Source organism: Notamacropus eugenii, chromosome 3 (assembly GCF_028372415.1).
Source record: "Notamacropus eugenii isolate mMacEug1 chromosome 3, mMacEug1.pri_v2, whole genome shotgun sequence".
Lineage (NCBI taxonomy): Eukaryota > Metazoa > Chordata > Mammalia > Diprotodontia > Macropodidae > Notamacropus > Notamacropus eugenii.
The window spans coordinates 346,882,219-346,903,366 of record NC_092874.1 but is presented as its reverse complement, the minus strand read 5'-3'; the positions used below and the strand labels follow the sequence as shown (position 1 = coordinate 346,903,366).

General features: G+C 35.9%; 1 protein-coding gene and 1 pseudogene across 2 annotated transcripts in view; both read right to left on the bottom strand.

Moving 5' to 3' along the window:
- CAMK4 (calcium/calmodulin dependent protein kinase IV) overlaps positions 1–21,148 on the bottom strand; it is a 220,202-nt gene that overhangs the window by 129,925 nt on the left and 69,129 nt on the right. The window contains exons 1-3 of one of the 2 annotated variants that reach the window (XM_072597183.1): positions 19,519–19,546; positions 10,618–10,680; positions 7,390–7,472 (exon numbers count right to left, since the gene is read on the bottom strand). Coding sequence is in view for 1 of the 2 variants with exons in the window: in XM_072597182.1 (XP_072453283.1) it covers positions 7,390–7,472; positions 10,618–10,680 (146 nt within the window). In the remaining variant the exon portion in view is untranslated. Of the gene's footprint in view, positions 1–7,389; positions 7,473–10,617; positions 10,681–19,518; positions 19,547–21,148 lie in introns of those variants that run through there. The other variant, XM_072597182.1, reaches the window with a different exon arrangement.
- Positions 10,618–14,290, bottom strand: LOC140496864 (chromobox protein homolog 3 pseudogene; annotated as a pseudogene).

The following is a 21,148-nucleotide window of genomic DNA, read 5'->3' as shown; positions in this document are numbered from 1 at the left end:
TAAAGAAAGACTTTGGGAAGATTTTGACATTCCACCCTCTGGTTCTCCCATCAGAGGGGAAATGAGGTTGAGGGAGGTGGTATCAATCAAGTCACTACATTCGTGACTATTAACCTCCTTTTGGAGAAGCCATATTTTAGAGACATTTGTTGTAGTCACTCACATCAGGGAATAATTAACAGTCCATATCAATTCAGGATTTTTCTAGTTAGGTTTACCAAAAGAGAAACTGTGTCAAGATCCTGGTGAATTACAAGATATCACACAGATATATAGAACAGCTCTGCTAAGAGTGAAGCTCCATAGGTTCAATTCATTTTCACTATTAACAGTGAACAGTGTATAGAAATAACACTTGCTCAAGTCTAGGTGTTGCTTGCTCACATGTGAAAATTTGTCATAAAGGAAGGTTATCAAGTTAATTGCCATTGTATGTTAATATAATGATGAATGGGTGGATCATTCAGAGACATCACACCTCTATTTAAGAGCTCAAGCTTTCCCTGGACCCTCCCCTTACACATGTTGTACAGCTTGGATATCACATGAAGGTCTTTAGGAGTGTGCAAGGACAACATCTACAAATGGGGGCAAAAAGGTTTGGGTCAGGATTTGGGAAGAGGTGGGGAAGGAATGGAAAACCTACTCTAGAGAATAAAGCAATGGAACACCCATCTATGGAAGTTGCTGCTAGGGTTTTCTATGTTAATGTTGCTTTCAACATTTTCACCTGTCTCCTCATACCTGGTGAACAGTACTTCCATACTTTCATCCTTAACTTTCCATGTCCTTACGTCTCGGTCCTTTCCTCCCTTCCCCAAATTCCCCCAAAACTCACCCAGGTCACTCTGACTAAGGCCTGGCTTTTGGCTTGATAATATGCTTTACTCATCAGCAGTAGAAGCCTCACTCATGTAAGGAAGGATGTAAGATCAAGTCCTATCCTTGCCTAATTGCCTTCTTTTAATATACTGGACTGACTGCACTTGTTCTTAAGCTACCTCAGATTATACACAATGCAATAATTTTGTTGGCCATTCAATATTTTTTAGGTAATATTGTAAGTATAATGTTAGCTACTTACATAAATAATACTTATATAAATGGCTATAAATGGAACAAGATATATGGTCCCCAGACTAAGCATGTGTTATTTTAAAATATAATAAAATATTTCTGAAAACATCTTTCAAGCTTATTTTTTTGCAAAAACTTTGTAGCTTAATTTAAAAAACTCAATTAGTGATATTGAAATATATTAGACAAAGCTGGTCTAAGAGAAATGGACTAGAGGACTGCTGAATGTCTTCCAAGCCTCTACTGTTCCTAGAAGTCCACAATTTTTAAAATTGTTCCATTTTAGGAACATGTAAGATTCAACATTTTGAGTCCAAGAAAGTTTTCATGATTGAACTATGAAATTTTTCATCTAAATTTAGTCTGAAACAACTTTCTAATCAGATTTTGCTTAAATTTTCATAAATTCACATAAGAATTTAAGAGGTGGAAGTAATTTTTGAAGTCATCAAGTGCAACTGTAAAAAATATCTTCCACAAGATGTCATTTAACCTTTCCTTTTCTACTTCCAATGACAATGAGCTCATCACTTGATGATTCAAGCTATTTGATGTTGGGACAGCTCTAATGTTAGAAAGTTCTTTCTTACCTGTCAATATGTCAAATATCCATGATTTAACTGGTGTGGTTATTCCCTCCACTAATACAGATAACAAGTCCTCTGTGACTTAGTAGAAGGTCTTCAAGAGATGCTGTGGTAGAAAAACAAAATTCACCACCCTTCAGCCAACCTGGTGATAAGCCCCTCCCAATTTAGTTAAACTAGTTTTCAGACAGAAGACAAACATCCATCACATGACTTGATATCTTTCCAGCTTGGCAAAAACTGCCAGAACATGCGGTTTCCTGGTGCTTCCATCAAGAACCCAGGATGATCTCCATGCCATTAAAAGGCATCAGAGTAGAACTTTTGTGGAGAGTATTGAGGCAAAATCTGCTTCCTTATAAATTTCACTGACTGGTTATGGTACTGTTATGTGGAGCCACACAGAATAAGTTTAACATGATTTTTCCACATGACAAACCTTGAAATATTTAAGAAATCTATTACATGCCCTCTGGGTATACTCTTAATCTGTAAATTATACTATTAAACTGTAAGTTCCACAAGGACAGGAACACTGTCTTATCTAAACCTTGAATTATCCCAAAATCTAGCATAGTGCCCTGCACAAAGTAGGTACTTAATAAATATTTGTTTGCTTGAATCAGGTGAGCTAAATATGCTCAATTAGTTTAACTGTTACTCATATGGTATAATTTTTAAACCCTTCTTCATTATGCTTATTCTTTCATGGAAGTCTTCTAGTTCAGTGGTGCCAAACTCGAATAGAAATAGATCCCTGTTTGGGGTACGCTGACTTAGAAAACCACAACTGAAATTACTGTGTTGTATTTTTATTTCTTTTGCTGAACATTTTAGTTACATTTTAAACTGGTTTGGTGGCACACAGGTTTTGCAAGCAGTGTGACTCCCCCAGGAATTTGACATTTCTGTTGTAGTTTATCAATGCCCTCCTTATCCTCTCAAAATATCTACATAGAATCTGACCAGCAGACAATGACATGGATAAATAGAGGATGTCTTTGTTTGGGATGCTATACTTCTGTGCAGCCTATGTGTTAGCTAAATCATACTACTGACTCCTTTTGAGATTACAGTTCACTAAAACCCCTCAGTCTGTTTTCATACAAGCTGCTGTTAGGCCTTGGCTCTCTTAGCCTATAAGTGTAGGATCTTGCACTTAACTTTATTAAATATCATCCTATTGTATTGGCACCCTAATTCCAGCCTGTTGAGATATTTTTGGATCCTAATTCTTTCACACAGTCCATTAGCATCCCCTCCTGCCTTTGTGTAATTTAGGTTTGATTCCACATAAATCAGCCAACAATTTTGACCGACAGTTTTAGTGACTTAGCAGCTTTTGCATGATCTTGATATGTAGTCCAGGAAAATCACACATTTGTCTGACCACGATACCTAGAGATGGTCACATCCTTAGCCGAAACAAGGGTGTTAAACCAGCTAGCATTATGTACTTCTTCCTCTTAAAACACATTGACACATTTTGAACTGTTGGTACGAGATATGACTTCACCTTCTATTTCCATGGTAAATAAAATCATGTTTCTTCCTTAGAAGGTTCAGATCTATCCTCATAAAAAGTCTCATTGTTGTCATATGTTTCTTGTTGGTCAGCATTTCAAACCCTTCTTTTTTTGTTCTTCCAATGAGAAAACTTTCTTCTCATCATCTTTTTCTTCTTGGCTTGCTTCTTAAATGCTTTTCATCTCTAGGAAATTTTCATTCTTTGGAAGAAATCCGGTGTATAAGGAAGCAGGAACATCAGCATGTTTTTAACATATGCACAGTTGGCAACTGAAACAATTTCCTCACTTTCTATATGTTAATCATTGACATATATTTAGTGTTTTAACATTTGCAACATGCTTTCATACATACATTATTTCATTTAAGCTTCACAACAATTCTATGAGGTTCACTATAGAAATTATTTTATCACGCCTCTTTTCTTTCTTTTTTTGAGACTAGGTTTCCCGATCTCATCCATGCTGAAGGGCCCAGTCCCATTTCCAATAAGCTCAGAAACTTTAACCTACTCCATTTGTGACCTGGACCAATTTGCTCTTTCTCAGTTTGCTCTTGCCAGCCACCTGCTCCCAGGGGCTTACCATATTGTGCCAGGCTAAGTGCTAATAGTCAATTGTCTTAGCCCACTATAGGTTGGAACTCCTGTGCTGGAACAATGTACTAGTCAGCATCTCCAGTAACAGGTATTACAAGCATGCAATAACACACTCAGCTACTGTCACTGTTTTTACAGTGATGAAACTGAGGCTTATATCAGTTCAGAGACTTGTCTTTTGTCATACAGCTAATATGTGTCAGAGGTGAGATTTGAACTCAGATCATCCTGACTCCAAATCCAACACTCTATCCATTATGACAGGCTATCTTTCCTGTTATAGAAAGAGAGAGGATAACGATACTTTGTGCACCCCTCAAAAGTTCCTATGTTAATTGAAACAACAAACTGTCCACAAATTCCATATAATTTATCCCTAGTCAACATCCCTTCACAATTATATTATATCATAACTAAACCCTAAAACCCTACTATAAAGTTGTAAAAACAACTTCTCCCTATAATTTTAATTCTCCTAATGTCATGTTTTCACAGAAAAAAAATTATATTAGATGAGTTATTCCCTGTCTGTTTGCTGAAATGTGGGCAACCAGAAGTTGATGCTGGCATGCTACTCAGTTGAGTATCTGCCTAGACTCGTTAAGCAATTTGTTTTCATTTAAAATATTTCTGAACAACTTTTTTTATTTCATATATTATATTGCATCATTTTGATTACGCATAAATGTTTAAATAAGGATTGATCAGGACCACTATTAGTATAAAAATTAAGATAATCACTGTAATAGTTTGAAAATGCAAGTAAAAATAACTTAATCCCTTTTAATTTAAATTCAAATTGTTTTTAGATAAATTTCATTGAAATAAAATTCATTTTCAAGCTTATATTCTAATCCAGGGACAGTCTCAGCCTCAAAAAAATTAAAATAACTGAGAAATTCAGTATTTTAATGGAGGAAACAAGTCTGTTTCAGGGTCAGTGATTCTACTGGTACTGTGGAAAATTTTTCATTTGAAAAAAATCCCACCCATTAAAAACCTCTAAGTTTGGTGGCACTGTTGAATGCTTATTGACTGTCTGTCAATCTTTAAGTGTCTTTCAGTAAAATACTACGTGGTCATTCTATATGAAAACTGATAAACTTAGAAACATTGGATTTAACAAAATATTGGATTCTTTTCCTTTTTTATATAAAGCTGACTTTAAACCATGCAATAAACTAGCTATGGTCCTTTAACATACATCAAAGCAAACATGTTCCCGAATACATAGACAGATGTACATTGCATTGATATTAAGGTAGGTTAAAGTTGACTAAGAGTGGCTCAGGTACAAGACTGGAATGAAACAAGACACTTAGTATTTTACCTAAGAGTTAGAAAAAGGAGATTTACTTAGTTATAGCAGGGAAAGGACATTCAGAGCAGGGAAAGGATTCATGATTTAGCTGGACACAGCTTCCCAGGATTAGTTGGTCACAATGACAATGTTTCTGGTCCAAATTCTCAGGAGACAGCCAGAGTTCTTCATGACTTTTCTGTACATAGACAGCCAAGAAGCTACATAAAGGACTGGGTCTTAGTTCCTTGAGCCAATTAAATCTCAAGGATAGTTTCAATTCTCTTTAAGGAAAAATTAGTCTATTTAGAATGGTGTGGAGTCTTAAGATATCCCTAACCAGGTTATGAAATTATTGTTTCTATTAAAATGTTTATAGAAATGGATAAAAATATTTATAGAGGTAGACCCATTAATGCTGGAAGAGACTTTAGAGATCATCTAGTTTAACCCTTTCATTTCACAAATAGGATATTTTGGGCTCAGAATGATTCAAGGTTACACAGATTAATAAGTAGCAGAGCTGAGATTTGAACCCCGGCTCTCTGACTCCATTTCCAATATTCTTTCTTCTTTTTCTCACATTGCTGTAGCTAAGGTTCGGTGATAGGCATAGAAAAAGATATGAGTAATTAGATAGAGGGAGAGAGACAGACAGACAGACAGTGATAAGTAAAGAGTCTTTTAGATACAGATAATAGAGAAATCGATAATAGATACAAAGACAAATTTATTAGAAGTAGATGATTGCTATAGATAGAATATTATCTAACCTATTCTGTTTATTCGGTTCAAATGAACAAATATTTATTAAGTGCTTACAAAATGAAATGCATTTTACTATGTACAGTAAGTACACTTCCAGAGGATTACAATCTGTCTTCTTGCTCTCAGATCCGGATTTTAAGATGTCTAAAAGACATGGACTACATAGCTAGAAAAATTCTACAAGGTGGAGGGAGGATATGGTGAGATAAACATTAAATGCTAAATTATGAAAATAACCATCATCAATGCTTTAATATGCATTGACTTTCAATGCATTTAATTAATAGAATTGATTAATTAAATTAAAAATTAATTAAAAGTAATCAATTGACTACCTACTACATACCCAGGATTGTTCTATGTTTTATAAAAGAGAAAATGTGAATATGAACAGGCTTAAATAAGAATGAACAAGTGAAAGAAAGATATGTATCTATCTAGTCTATGTATCTATGTTATAGGACCTCACTTGGTTTGTATATTTAAAATATTATATAGGTGGTATAGGAAAAATTTGAGATAATTTTATGCATTAGCTAAAAAATGATAGTCAGAAAATATGTTTAATCAATGTGTAATGCTACTTTCTCATATAGTGGCAGAGTTATCTGTTGTCAAGATACGTGATTTCAGTATGCTAAGCTAGGTTTGCATTTCTGTGGGACAATATCCACTCTTATCCCTCAGTTACCCTTGGGAAAAAAGCATAACTTTCCAAATTAATCTTTCAGATAATATGTTGTGAGGGGCAACTTGAAGCCTTCTGAGGTCAGGGCTCTGAGAAAACTGCTGCATAGAAAAACTGGGTCTTAACTGAATGACTTAAAGGAAGTGCCTTGTGTAGCAAAATATTCAGCATTAGAATTGTAATAAATATAGAATACTGGCAAATACTAGTTCTTCCCTTTATATAACATTTTTCTTAGAAGATACAATTAACCTCACATTTCCTACTCTGAGCTACAGTAACATTCTTACATAACTATAAAGTTGGTTATAGTCTGCCACTATAATTAGATATTGTAATGATCTCTTTAACTGCCCAAGCTCCATAGAGTTTAGTTTACTAAATCATTCTCCTAGGAGTCTATCAATTGACAATTATTCAATGGTATTCTTTTCCCTGTTGAATATTTATCTCAGTAGAAAAATCTTTTAAAAAAATTTTCCTTAAAGGAATTTCCAAATAAGTGATATGCAAATTGACTAAACAGTCTATATTTTTCTTACTACTACAATCTTCCCACACAAACCTCACATAAATTTTTATTCTGCATCTCTCTAATAAGCTGATTATATATTATTGTGACTCACTACTGTGTTTGTGCCTTGTCCCTCTATTAGACTTTTCAGTACAGTGTTTAATAAATATTGGATAGATGGATGGATGGATGGATGGATGGATGGATGGATGGATGGATGGATAGATGGATGGATGGATGGACGGACAAACAGAAGAAATTCTCCCTGGATGCTTTTTTGTGGTCCAAAATAAAACCCTTTCTGAAAATTGACTTCCATAGACCACTCACCTATCAAACAGTTCCCCTCCTGTGACCAATTCCAGAACCAGGCTGATTTCTGTTTGTGTTTCAAATATCTCTTTTAGTTTTATCTGCAGAGAAGCATAAAAAAGTTACAAGTTCATTATTTTCACCTTTCCTAATACTCCATGCTGGGGAAGTAACTAAAACTAAAGGAACATTCCATCAACAACAAAATAGTAGAAAATGATCAATTAATAGACATTTTTAGTTTTATTGCAAAGAATTCACTTGTTACTTCCTCCCAAAAAAGTTGGTCAAAACAGAGTCAAGCTAGTTTAGCTTTCTTTTATCAAAGGTAACAAGGAGGTATGGTGAATATTGCCAATGGGTATGGAATTCAAGTCTGGCCTCAGATGCATACTAGTTGCATGGCCCTGGGGAGGTCACTTAACCTCTAACTGCCTCAGTTTCTTCATTTGTAAAATGGAGATAACAATAACATACTTCACAGAGATGTTGTGAGGATCAAATGAAAATATTTGAGAGGCAATTAGCCTAGCACATAGTATATGCTAATAACTGCTTAGTATCTTTTCTTCCCCTTACCTTCATAGAGAAGCTTTTATCTGGCATATAGATCACAAATCTCAGTTACCCTATTTATTTAATAAACAAACTACCCAGTTTCAGAACTCTTCTAGAATAATCATATTTCTGAACTATATATTAAGCTATGTTAGTTGTAGAGAATCAAAAACCTACTTTGAAATCAGAGAACCCTGAGGGAATGCAGAAAGAGAGTAGAAGGGATAAATACTAAACAAATTCTCTTTTTACACGATGGCCTGAAAATGAACTGAGAGTGAAACAAATCAGTGGTCATACGACTGGAGACAAAGTAGAATGTTTGTTTAAAAAAATTAAAATGACCTATTTTAAGATAATCAAATCAGTTTATAAAGGAATATTTTCCTCTCCAGTTCCCTGGCTTGTATCCAGAAATTGATGGATGGATAGCTCTTTGTAAATGACTAGGCCAAAACAATGAATAGTCTTAAATAAGCTCAGCCATTAATCTTAAGCATGCCAGACAGGTGTTCTAGGCTCCACAGCTTTCTCAGTGCACAGGAGGGAGAAATCCTTAAGGCAATAACTTTAGCATATTGATGGTACAAATTCTTTTTGGCCTCATAGAAACAGGCATCCAAAAAAAGCTTCGGACCAAACTGTCTAAGTCAGTGGCTTTGAATGGACATAGTTTAACACAATTCTGAGACATTTTAATGTCAGGAGTTACTGGGCCCCTCCCACCTCACTAGGGATCTTCAGACAAAGGCTGGATGACCACTTCCATTATGTCATTGAGGGGACTCTTGTTCAGGTAGGAATTAGACTACAAGACCTCTGACATTCTTCCATCCTGTGAATCTTCAGAAGTATTTTGTCTTGGACAGATGCTCACTTGAGATAATAATAAAGTCAATTCATATATTCACAATATTAATAATCTCTAAACCACACGGAATGAAAAGCTTTCAAAGTATAGAGAACTGATAGAAGATAAAAAATTCATGTAGAGTTTAACCAAGGATGCTTTCAATGACTGCAGAGAATAAGCTTTTATCCTAATACTGTTATTTAACAAAAAGCAAATATTTTATTCTTGAGGCAAATAAAATTAAGGGTAAACTGAGGTACAGAGCTCTGAACAAAATCATTTTATTAGCAGTGATGCATATAACTATTAACAAAGTGAGCCAGACTTACAACCTCAGTAAAGCCCAATGAGAAGAAAAGGATCCTTTATTGGTATACAACAAAGAAGAGATTTTTGTGGGCATGGAGAAAAAAATGACAAATTGTAGGATTGGGGCAGGAACATACTAAGAAAGATGAGCTGGCATTCACATTATGTTCTTCTTTGACAATTAAGGATTGTTAATTGTTTTATGGGACCCACTTACATCTTTTAATCTTTGTGAGGAGATCAAAACTAATAGAATTACTGTCTCCTCAGAAGACATTAAAAACTCCCCTAATTGTATATAGATAGGCAAGGACAGACACTGTATCTTTTGGGGGTGGTACTGAGTCAATGTATGGCCCTTAAAGATAACAAACAGATGTCTTGAAGGTATCCCATGGGCTACCAGTATGAGAAATAACTTTTCTTTTAACTATAATTTTAAACTAACAAAAAAGGAAAACTAAATTCCTGAGATCAACTTAAGGACATAGAAATGTAACTTTAGGCAGATACAGATTCAATTACAATATAAAATCAATGCAATATAGAATTAAGTAGTATTAATTTAATTTCCTTCATCTACCATTATAATAGGCTATAGAAAGAATGAGTATAATGAAATGATAGAAAGATAGCTACTTGTCCCAGAGTAATTTCTATCTTAAATCCAGTGGGAAAAAAATATTATAAAGATAACAATAATTATATTCACCCACATTGATAGAGCATTTTATTGTGTACACAGCATCTGTACACTAAATATAGTCATAAAACTATAGTGTGTTAGAAATAGAAATAGATCTCAAAAGTAATTTAATCTAACCCACTTATTTTATAGATAAATGATATGCCACAAATCACACGGCTAGTTAGGAGCAGATCTAGACCTAGAACTCATGTTCTTTTATTCTCAGTCTACTGCTCATTCCATTATATCATCCCCAAAATGTGGATCTTTCAAATGGATGAGTTGGTTTTTGTTTTTAATTTTTGTCTGTGGTGCACTGACTGACTGATTGCTTTAATTGTTCAGCATTCAATCTGAAGTTAGGAATGATTTTTCTAGGTATTTTGGAAGTTAAAATTTTCAATATAATTGAAGATTTCTAATTTTAAAAGAGTATAAAGAACATGTGGGGAAGACAAGGGTGTATGTTCAGGTTTTCAGGATCTATGAACCTAGAGAAATAGGGTGGTTCCTGGAAGAAAAAAAAACACTCACGAAACACTCAGTGATTAGATGGCAGCATGTTGCATCTCGGATAACCAATTTAAGGCATGAAATCTGTGCTTGAAATGAATAGGAGTGTTGCTGATCTGGTAGTTTGAGTCATATTTACCACCATAAATTACTATAAGCCTGTTTCAGCTACCAGTTTTGTATCAGTTATAAATGTGGTCAAAAGAAAAAAATAGCTGGATTAGGCTTGCCACAAATATGCTCATGCCCCTTCATTAACAAAAGGGGCAAGACAAATCTATACTGAGGCTTTGGAAACAAGTTACAAGGGTGTAAAATCACTTACGATGTTTGGATGTGAAAGGCGAAGAAGGACTCCTATTTCAGTTCGAATTATTTTTTTGTCTACCTAAAAGATAAAATAAAAAAAGTTAAAAGAAATGCCTGTTGTAGAAACTTTTTACTTTATGAAAGGCAACGTTGAAGCAGGCAACAGTGGGAGACGTCATTGCTAGATCCAGAAGTCCCTGGGATTTCTCTCTCCTGTATCTTTCCCATTACCTTGAGATTAAAAGCAGCTTCTTGGCACCTTTACTGAACGTCACCTTTAGTTTTAAGGCAAAGTCAGTTACTCCTACAGCTTAGAGATGATCAGTTCTGTTTCTTCTTTACATTTTCTTTTCATTTTGTGTCCAGTACTTTTTAACAACTGGAACCCAAGATCATCTCAATCCCATCCAAGGTCTAGTCCAATCCAATTAACATTTACTAAGCACCTACTATGTGCCAGGCACTATGCTAAGCACTGGGATACAATTAATAAAAAGAAGCAGTCCTTACCCTCAAGAAGCTTACAATCTAAAGTGGGAGACAACACATAAAAAGAGCAAGGAAAGTGGAGCAGGGAGGGGGCACACCAGATTCATTCACCCAGAGCAGAAGCACCTTGTTCTGTGGAGATGAAACTAGGAAAAAAAGCAGATGCAAAGTGGAGTGAGTTGAAAGTCTAGATTCTGCTCTCTATAAAGGCAAACATTGGAAGGAGTTTGGTGCACCCGCCAGGCCTCTAATCAAGAGGGGAGAGAAGATTGAGGGAGGTGGTGTTAATCAAGGCTTGAGTTAGCAGCATACTGTGAGTTTAGAAGCAGAAGAGGCATCTTATTCCCTGGAATTGAAACCAGGCCAAGAAGTAGAGGCAAAAATGGTGTGATCATTAAGATAGTATCTATTAACGAAGTATACATCTCTCTAGGACATTCATAAGATCTATATACTCAAGACAGTATCTGATACATGTCAAAAACAAGATCCTAGAGTCATCACGTGTTGTCAATTTATTTGAAAGAATGCCAGACAGCATTCAGTGATAATTTTCATCTTAAAGTATTTAGAAATGTTTTACATACAAAGAATTAATAGCTTTGACTATTTGATCTCACTAAGGAGAGGTGAAAAGACTATACAGTCTAGATGTTATCTAAATGACATAATATTGAAGGTATGATGTTAGAGGACTTCTAATGGCAGACAGAAAATTGATTTTTGAAAAGATCTCATTCAAGTTACTTGACCTTAAATTGAAGTGCTTGATGTCTTTTCAGATTAACAGAAATAAAAGGAAGAGATGAATCTTGATATGTGCCAACACCAATTATATGTAAACTTTGGAAGCTGCTTCACTAACTTTGTCATGGAGCTGGTCCCAAACATGGTTTCTTATAATCAGATTTGTGGATAGAATTTTCTGGTTAGTCCATGATTTTCCTTACCTCCCTTTTATGAAACACTTATAGAACCCCATTTATTTAGTTTCTCTGCTCCCTTACTTTCCAAGATTAATCACTCAATCACTACCTGTGAGTTTCTGCTCCGAGCGAATGTGCTGTTAGGCATTGTAGAAGATGTGGGCGAAGACTAAGAATTTGTATAGTCCTTTAAGAGCTTATATGGTGAGTAAAGGATGAGAATAAGCATTTCTGTAGTGCTTACTATGTGCTAGGTACTGTGCTACATGCTTTCTTGCAAATACCAAATACTCACAATACTGAGAGGTAGGTGCTATTATCATCCCTATTTTACATTTGGAGAAACTAAGGGAAACAGGAGTTAAGTGACTTAGTGTCACACAGCAAGTAAATGTCTAAAGTCATATTTGAACTCAGGTCTTCCTGACTCAGCATCTGGCACTCTATTTACTGTCCTACCAGCTGCCTCTAAAGGCAAGGTGAATCCAAATAAAAAAAAGTGAGAAATACATAATAAGTTCTATTTGAGAACTTTTAAAGGCAAGAAATAAGATAGTTCAAACAATGGAGGAAAATATAATAATGGTAAAACAATGGACTGAACACGAATCTTGAATTTGAAAAATAAAAGTTGTGCTATGATTTTTTTTGTCACTTTCCATTTTTCCATTCCTTACAGCCAAGTTAGGGCTTCAGAAGACTCAAGAAAGTTAAATGCTATGGAACAAGGAGAAGACAACAGATTTCCCCCAAACACTCCCCCTCCCCAAAATCAACTGTTCTGCAAATAGATTTAGAAAAAACAAAGAGTGATTCCTGCTGGAGAAATTCAAGAAAAAGTCACTGTGAATAATTTTTCATAGGGAGATGGACTGAGAGGTTTGAATACACTAGGGACTGAGTGGAAGACCTGGAGTTAGAGACCAGAAAGAGGCTGTGAACTGGGATAAGTGGAGGTCCCAGTCACACACTGCATCACTGAGCACAGGGTATCACCCACTATCCAGTTCCAAGTCACAGATCCCTGGCCAACTGAGAAGAAGAACCACACCTGGGGAAGCTGTTCCATGGTAAGGAGTGTCCACTTGTGGGCTGTGTACCTATCAAGAAACAAGTTCTGAAGCAAGTAGCAGTTGCGTTTCTCAGTTCCCAAGAGTAGAGCAGGTTCTCAGTTTCAGCTTCCAACCAAGTCTGAAACCTGAAGAAGACAGAAGGAGGACAGAAATCACAGACCAAGAGTGAGCTGCAATTCTATCATTCTGCACCAGCCAAGTCTTCAAGCTGAATGATAGTGGTTGAGTCTAGCAGCAATCCACTACAGCTTACACCCAAACTCAGGTCAGGATCTGGCTGAGTTCAGAGCAGGGGAAAGCAGTTTTTAAAGCAACATAAATGATTATTGTGCTTCATCTTCAGAACAGGAATGCCAGGTCAGTCACTCCTCTTAAAAGGTGATGACCATCTGAGGACATTTCAAGTTTGCTTCTTTGGCCAGCACCAAGTCATCCTCATTGGAATCTTTCCACTTCATGAGAAACACAGCTTTCCATTGCTGTCAGTAGCACTCTCTGGGGCCCTGAGCAAAGGCTTGTCAGAAGACTCGCGCTTCTTCTTGGACTTGCTATCATCTGACTCGCTGTCAGACAAAGACTTTCTCTTGGCTCCATCTTTTTCTTTACCAGCCTTCTGAGAATTCAGAAACACTTCAGTTAACTCTGGACAATCCCAATTTTCCTCGGGTTCCCATGTGTTGTTGGCATCTGTAAAGTCTTTTCATTTTAAGAAATATTCCACTTTCCCATTCACTACTTGCAGGTCCAACAACTTCTCCACCACAAACTCCTCAGATTCCACTTCCTCCACTTTCTCACTCTTGCCATTGTGTTTCTTTCCCATCTTTTGCAATGTAGTTTTATTGGAGGCCATTTTTTTTGTTGCATACAAGAGCTTTTACGTCTCCAGCAGTAGTCCGGGAGAGGAGGACAGGGCTGAGGGTGAGGGGGTGGAGGGCCCTGTTAGGCTACAGGCTTGGACTAGGCTGGGCAGGGGCTCCCAGGAAGCAAGAGTTTTTAAAGGGTTTTATAAATGGAATTGAGAGCACTAAAGGAAAAAAATGAGTTATGGAAGAAAGAACTGGAAAGGGAATTAGTAGTTTGGTATAAGAGTTACAAAAGTGTGCTCAAGCAACAAATTCCTAGAAAATTCAAATGGACCAAGTTAAGCCAATGACTTCATGAGATATTCCAAAATATTAAAACAGAATCATAAGGTCAAAAAAAGTTGAAGAAAATGCAAAGCATCTCATATTAAAAATAATTGACCTGGAAAACAGGTCAAAAAAGAAAAAAATTAAGAATTACTGAAAGCCATGCCAAAAAAAAGAAAAAAAGTGTCCAGATCCCCTAGAAACATAGGGTAAAGAAGGAATGCACTAGTCACCTCCTAAAAGAAACCTCAAGATCACTGTAACCAATCCAGAACTTCTAGGTCAAATTAAAAAATACTTCAAGCACCTGAAAAGCAAGAATTCAAATACCACACAGTCATAGTCAGGATAAGACATAGTTTAGCAGCCATTGCTGTAAAAGTGTAGAGAGTTTGAAACATAACATTACAGACAGCAAAGGATACAGGCTTACAGCAAAGAAAACATACCCAACATAACCAAGTATAACTTATCCAGTAAAACTACAGAGCTTGAGGGGAGAATGAACATCTAATGAAACAGAAAAGATTTCTGATGAAAAGCATTCCTAAAGAAAATATCATAGCTGTGTGAGAACTTTGAAGATAGTCTATTACATATTAAAGAATATCTATCCTATAGGTCTTGTGGCTACATTAGAGCATCAAGTGTTTTATTGTGCTTAAGACTTCATAGGATCATAAATCTAGAGCTGAAAGAGACCTTGAAGTTCAGAATTTCTTAACCTTTTCTGTGTCATGGATGCTTTATCCGTCTATGAATCCTTTCTCAGAATGATATTTTTAAGTGCATAAAACTATTTATATTGAAGTTATCAAAATAATATCAGGTTCTTTTACAGTTATCAAAAAATTTTCCCATCCAAATTTACAGAACCTCCAGAAATCCATCCTTGGGCTTCTTTAGAATTTTGTTCACCTCACATTAAGAATTTCTGATCTAATCCAGTTCCCTCATTCCACAGACAAGGGAACTGAGACCCGGAGTAGAAAAGGGAGTGCATAAGATGAAACAGCTAAGATGAGGAAGATCTGCAATTACAACCTAGGTTTCCCGAATTCATGTGAACAAAAAATGACTACCACCTTCAAACAAATGATGATTTGTTTTTTGGTTGGACCCTTACTTTTCATTTTAACCTTCAGTAATGGAATATAGAAAAGGAATGCCAATGAAAAAGAAGGCCTGGTTCTGAATTCTATCTCTGTCACAGACTTTCAGCAAGTCATGTTAGTCTTCTTAGACCTTAGTTTCTTCATTTGTAAAACAAAAAGGGTGCACCCCATGACCTCTAAGGTTCCATTCAGCTACAGATCTTGTGATCTTATGCATATTGGCTTTTAGAGTTAATGTTTGGGTGGTCATTTGAACAGAGAGGAGTTTTGATGGAGTGAGCTTGGATGGAAAAATTCCAAGGAAAGTCTTGTAATACTATCCTACCTAATATCTAACAAACAAATCATCAATGTTCATAGATCTGTTTCTGAAATCATTTTTACCACTGGTCCCTTAAAGTCACCATAAGTTATGTCTGGAAGAAGTTAAAGGGTAGGCTTTCCCATGCTACCTTGACAGTAAGACTGGAAGCATAAGAACAAAATCTGCCTTTATTTAGAAATCCAAAAGAGCTCTTGGACATGGCAGAGTACTGCCAGTACTCAGTGATGCCTATGAACATTCAAAACTTTGAAAATATCCTTCCTTGCCACTTTGTTTTTTGCAGTTAGGAACACATTCTTGAATTTTTATGAGAAATAACTAAATAGGATAGACCAACATTCAGCAGTGGAAACACAGAGCTACTCTTTAATTGTCCACAAGGCAGAGTTTTTCATTCAGTGTTGAATATCACTGCAACAAGAAAACAACCTTTAATTTTCCACTTGAGTTTTTATTTTCCTGAGAAAAATATAGAACCAATAGTCAGTATTAAAGAAATAATCATCATACAATTTTCCAGCTTGGAGAGTTATGGGTTGGTTTTGTTTTTTTTTAAATAAAGTGTAGTTTGTGTTTTTCTTTGATTTACTAACCTGGTAATCAAAGTATGTACAATTTCAAAAGAAAATAGAGTAAGCCCTGATGGAGCAAATGATGAAGGAAAAAATGAAAGACAATCTTCACAAAAAAATAGCAATGATCTGATATTAAAACATTTTAAGAATGGAAGAGTAGATCCCAAAGATTATTAACCGTTTATATCTATAGAGTACTTTGATACAAAAAAATTTTCCTCACAACAATTCTGTGAAATAGATAATATAAATACTATACTCTTCTTACAGATGAGAAAACTGGAGAACAGATAAAGTGGTTTCACTACAATCACATAGCAAGAGTTGTGTCTCCCCAATTGATAAATGGTCAAAGGATATGAACAGGCAATTTTCAGAGGAAGAAATTAAAGCTATCTATAATCATATGAAAAAATGCTCTAAATCACTATTGGTTAGAGAGATGCAAATCAAAACAACTCTGAGGTACCACATCACACCTACAAGATTGGCAAACATGACAGAACAAGAAAATGATAAATGCTGGAGAGGATGTGGGAAAGTTGGAACACTAATTCATTGTTGGTGGAGCTGCGAGCGCATCCAACCATTCTGGAGAGCAATTTGGAACTATGCCCAAAGAGCTACAAAAATGTGCATACCCTTTGACCCAGCAATATCGCTACTAGGACTATATCCCCAAGAGATCATAAAAATGGGAAAGGGTCCCACATGTACAAAAATATTTATAGCAGCACTCTATGTAGTTGCCAAAAACTGGAAGTCAAGGGGATGTCCATCAATTGGGGAATGGCTGAATAAATTATGGTATATGAATGTAATGGAGTACTATTGTGCCATAAGAAATGATGAACAAGAAGACTTCAGAGAGGCCTGGAAGGACTTATATGACCTGATGCTGAGTGAAAGGAGCAGAACCAGGAGAACTTTATGCACAGCAACAACCACAGTGTGTGAGAGTTTTTTCTGGTAGACTTAGATTTTTGTAATAACACAAGAACTTCTTACCAAAAAAAAAAAAAATCCCAATGGAGGATCTTAAGGCAAAATGCCTGCCACACTCAGAGAGAGAAATATGGAAGTCACTCACATATTGTAGCAGATCATGTTTGTGTATGTGTATGTATTTGTGTATCATGTTCTGATTTGTTATACGATTTCTTTCATTTATCATAGTCTGACTACATAGCATGACTATAGTGAAAATATACTCAATAGGAAAGTATATGTAGAATCTATACAGAATTGTATGCAGTCGTGGGGAGGGAGGGGTTAGTGGGGAGTAGGTGGGGAGGGATAAAATCGCAATTGTATGGCAGTGATTGTTAAACATTACAAAATAATAAAAAAAAAAGAGTTGTGTCACAGTTGGGTTCAAAATTCAGCTCTCCTGATTTTAAGTCCAATACTCTTTCCACTATATCATACTACTTCTCCCAATAACCTAGAGATAGAAGAAACCTCAGAGAACATCTAGTTTGACTTCTCTTTAGAACAGATAAATCACTCCTACAACACGCTTCAATCTTCATTAATTATTTGCTTCAGAATTTCTAGTGATAGGAAATTCACTGCATCATGAAGTCAATTACATTTTTTTATTAGCTCACATTATTACAGAATTTTTCCCAGTATATCCTTTCTTATTTTGTCCCTGTAATTTCAAACCATTTTTTCCCATTTTCACCTCTGAAGTCAATTGGTTATGTTTCTCTCAATAGAAATTTCATAGGAATTATTTTAACAAAATAACAATCTTAATGAAACATCTGTATGGATTTGTACTGCTAGATATAGAATCTCATCTCCTCTGACAAGTCACCAAGAACATGTTGATACCAACATTCCTAGAGAAAAGAATTCAAATCTATATTATTTCCATTTACTTCATATATATCTTATAAATCCTTAATTATTTATGCTGTCTCCTTCATTAGAATGTAAGTTTCTATAGTGCAAGAAATATTTTAGTCCTTCTTTGTATCTATAATACTTAGTACAGTGCCTGAGGCCACATAATAAGTAATTATTCAAAACTAAAGAATAAGTTAATAAAATAGGTGGCACAGTGGATAAAGTGCTAGGCCTGTAATTAGCAGGACTCATCTTCTTGAGTTCAAATCTGGCCACAAACATTTACTAACTGTGTGACCCTGGGCAAGTCACTTAGCTCTTTTTGCCTCAGTTTCCTCATCTGTAAAATAAGCTAGAGAAGGAAATGGCAAATCACTCTAGTATCTTTGCCAAAAAAAATCCAAGCGGGGTCATGAAGAGTCAGATATGATTAAAAATTAACGAAGAGATGAAAAAAAGCAAAAATTAAATACTCAAATTCTTAAATGTATCTGTGATCTCATCATTTTAGGCATTTAGACATTAGACATTTTAGACATTGCCTCTGACAATCTAGCCTGTCCTTTGTGTGACTCTTGTCCATATCCTCTCATAAATTCCTTATAGGTGGTGTGTGGGTCATGACCCCCCCATATGGGGTCAGAGGTCGTGACTGGAAAAAGTTTTAAAACTTATAGTCTACCCAAAGTGCTAGAGGCTTTTCTTACTTTTTCATGACATTATATGAATATTGCTAGAGCATGTATACCATCATAGGATACCCTTTGTCATTTTCACGTGATCACCCCATCTTCTTTTTCGAGCATGCAATTGACATCATATCATCATTCCCTGAGGACTTCCTTTATTCCTGTTCTTGAAAGTTCCCTTTTGGAAGTGGCCAGTCCACATTCATCACAAACCACTCCATTATGTTTTGTGTGATATTTATTTTTAATTGTTTGGAGATTATTGTGTTCCATGTCACAGAGCTAAACAGTACAAGCAGAATATTAAAAATATGAGCCTTTGAAAAAATCAGTATTAAAAAATTTGTGAGTTATTAAAAGAGCTTTGCAGTTTCCTAAAGGCAATCCAGCACTCTCCTTTTAATTAATTCTGGACCCATCTAATTATTCATTTATACTATGCTCCAGATATATCTATTGATTAACATGTACATAGGTACATTATAACTAAACAACTTTTCAAAGTCTGGAAAATGGACATTCTTCATCCATTTGGTAGTTTCTTTGTAGATGATTGGCCAAATATTTTTGATTGGTTGTGGATCTTTTCCAAGAGGTTCTGCAATGCTGTGAAGCTTGATATTATCCACAAACACAAGGAACTGTAGGCACCTTATCATCTGTAGGGAATTTCTTTGTAACTTGGATCCTGTTCCATCTCAGTAAGTATAGATAGCAAAGTCATACACAATATTTTACCTTATCTTTTCTTTCCTCCCTTTCTCCCTTCCTCCCTCCTTTCTTTTTTCTTTTCTCTTTCTTTCATTCCTTCTTTCTTTCCTTGCTTTTCTCCTTTCTTCCCTCCTTCCTCCTCCTTCCTTCCTTCCTTCTGTGAGACTGAAATTAATAATTTTCCTTTATTTTCTACCTATCCATCATTCTTGGTCATATTTTGAGAAACATGACCTCAGAACATCATGACAAAGACAGAAAACTTTTACATTTTCATTACTGTTAATCTATAGTTTGCTACCTCTGTATTTATAATATTCTTGCTTCTCATAATACGCATCAGCAAATATATGTCAGTACTAACATGCTGGTAAGAAGATATGAATATTATGCAAAATTCAGGTTTTTTTAAAAAAACATTTTATTAACACGAATCTGTGTGCCTTTAAAAGCCCCAGGTTAAGATCTTCCAAATGAACAAGTAGACATAATATGCAATGCTGAGCAAAATAACCAATTTTATCTTGCTAACTTGAACAACTCCTGAATTTTCAAATTTGTATTTAGCATTATAATTTTTTCTCCTGATATTAACCAAATTGGAGCCTTCATAAACTGGGAATCTTCCTTAACCTCACAGATGGTTTGTAACTAAAATTACGATTTTCTTTGTCTTTACGTTCTGACCTCTTTTCACAATACAAATTTTACAAAGCTAAATAAACACAAATTCCTAACAAGGCCATCTTTCTCTAATGTCTCTGAAGTCTGGGTTCCTAAAGCTCATAGGATTTAAAAGCACGAGGCACTTTAGAGGTCATCTAACGCTATGCCCTCATTTAGAGAATGAGGAGGTTGAGGATGACAGACCTAAAGTAACTTGCTCAAGTTCATACAGCATGTAATAGTAATTTAAAATGGAAATATCTTTCTCATTAATTAATAGGCCTATATGATCTGCTTAAATCCCTTGGAAGCCTGGGTCACATGTGGTAGGAGGAGCTTGCTGAAGAGGCAGAACAGGAAGAGGAAGGGTAGAGTGAACCAGGAGGAAGTGAGTGAATGGGGTCAGGTCAGAGAGGAAAGAACACAGGCCAACTGACGCATTGTAACAGTTGATAATTGAGAAGGCCTTGGCTGGGGGAGGGGAGGTTTGAGATTGACACATTGTAACAGTTGATAATTGAGAAGGCCTTGGCTGGGGCAGGGGAGGTTTGAGACTGACACATTGTAACAGTTGATAGTTGAGAAGGCCCTGACTGGGGGAGGGGAGGTTTGAGATTGACACATTGTAACAGTTGATAATTGAGAAGGCCTTGGCTGGGGCAGGGGAGGTTTGAGATTGACACATTGTAACAGTTGATAGTTGAGAAGGCCCTGACTGGGGGAGGGGAGGTTTGAGACTGACACATTGTGACAGTTGATAATTGAGAAAGCCTTGGCTGGGGGAGGGGAGGCTTGAGAATGGCTTTGCCCCCTGCTGTGATCATGGTTATTAACTTCTTGGTCACTGTGATGGATTTTGCTTTCTGATTCTGGGATTTGGCTTTCTGGTGTTTAAATAAATGTTTTTCTTCTGTCTTCTATATGGAGAGTCTTTTATATTTTGCGACTGAGAGCTACGCTGGTATATTCATAGCTACTGCCAGTGCTGTGA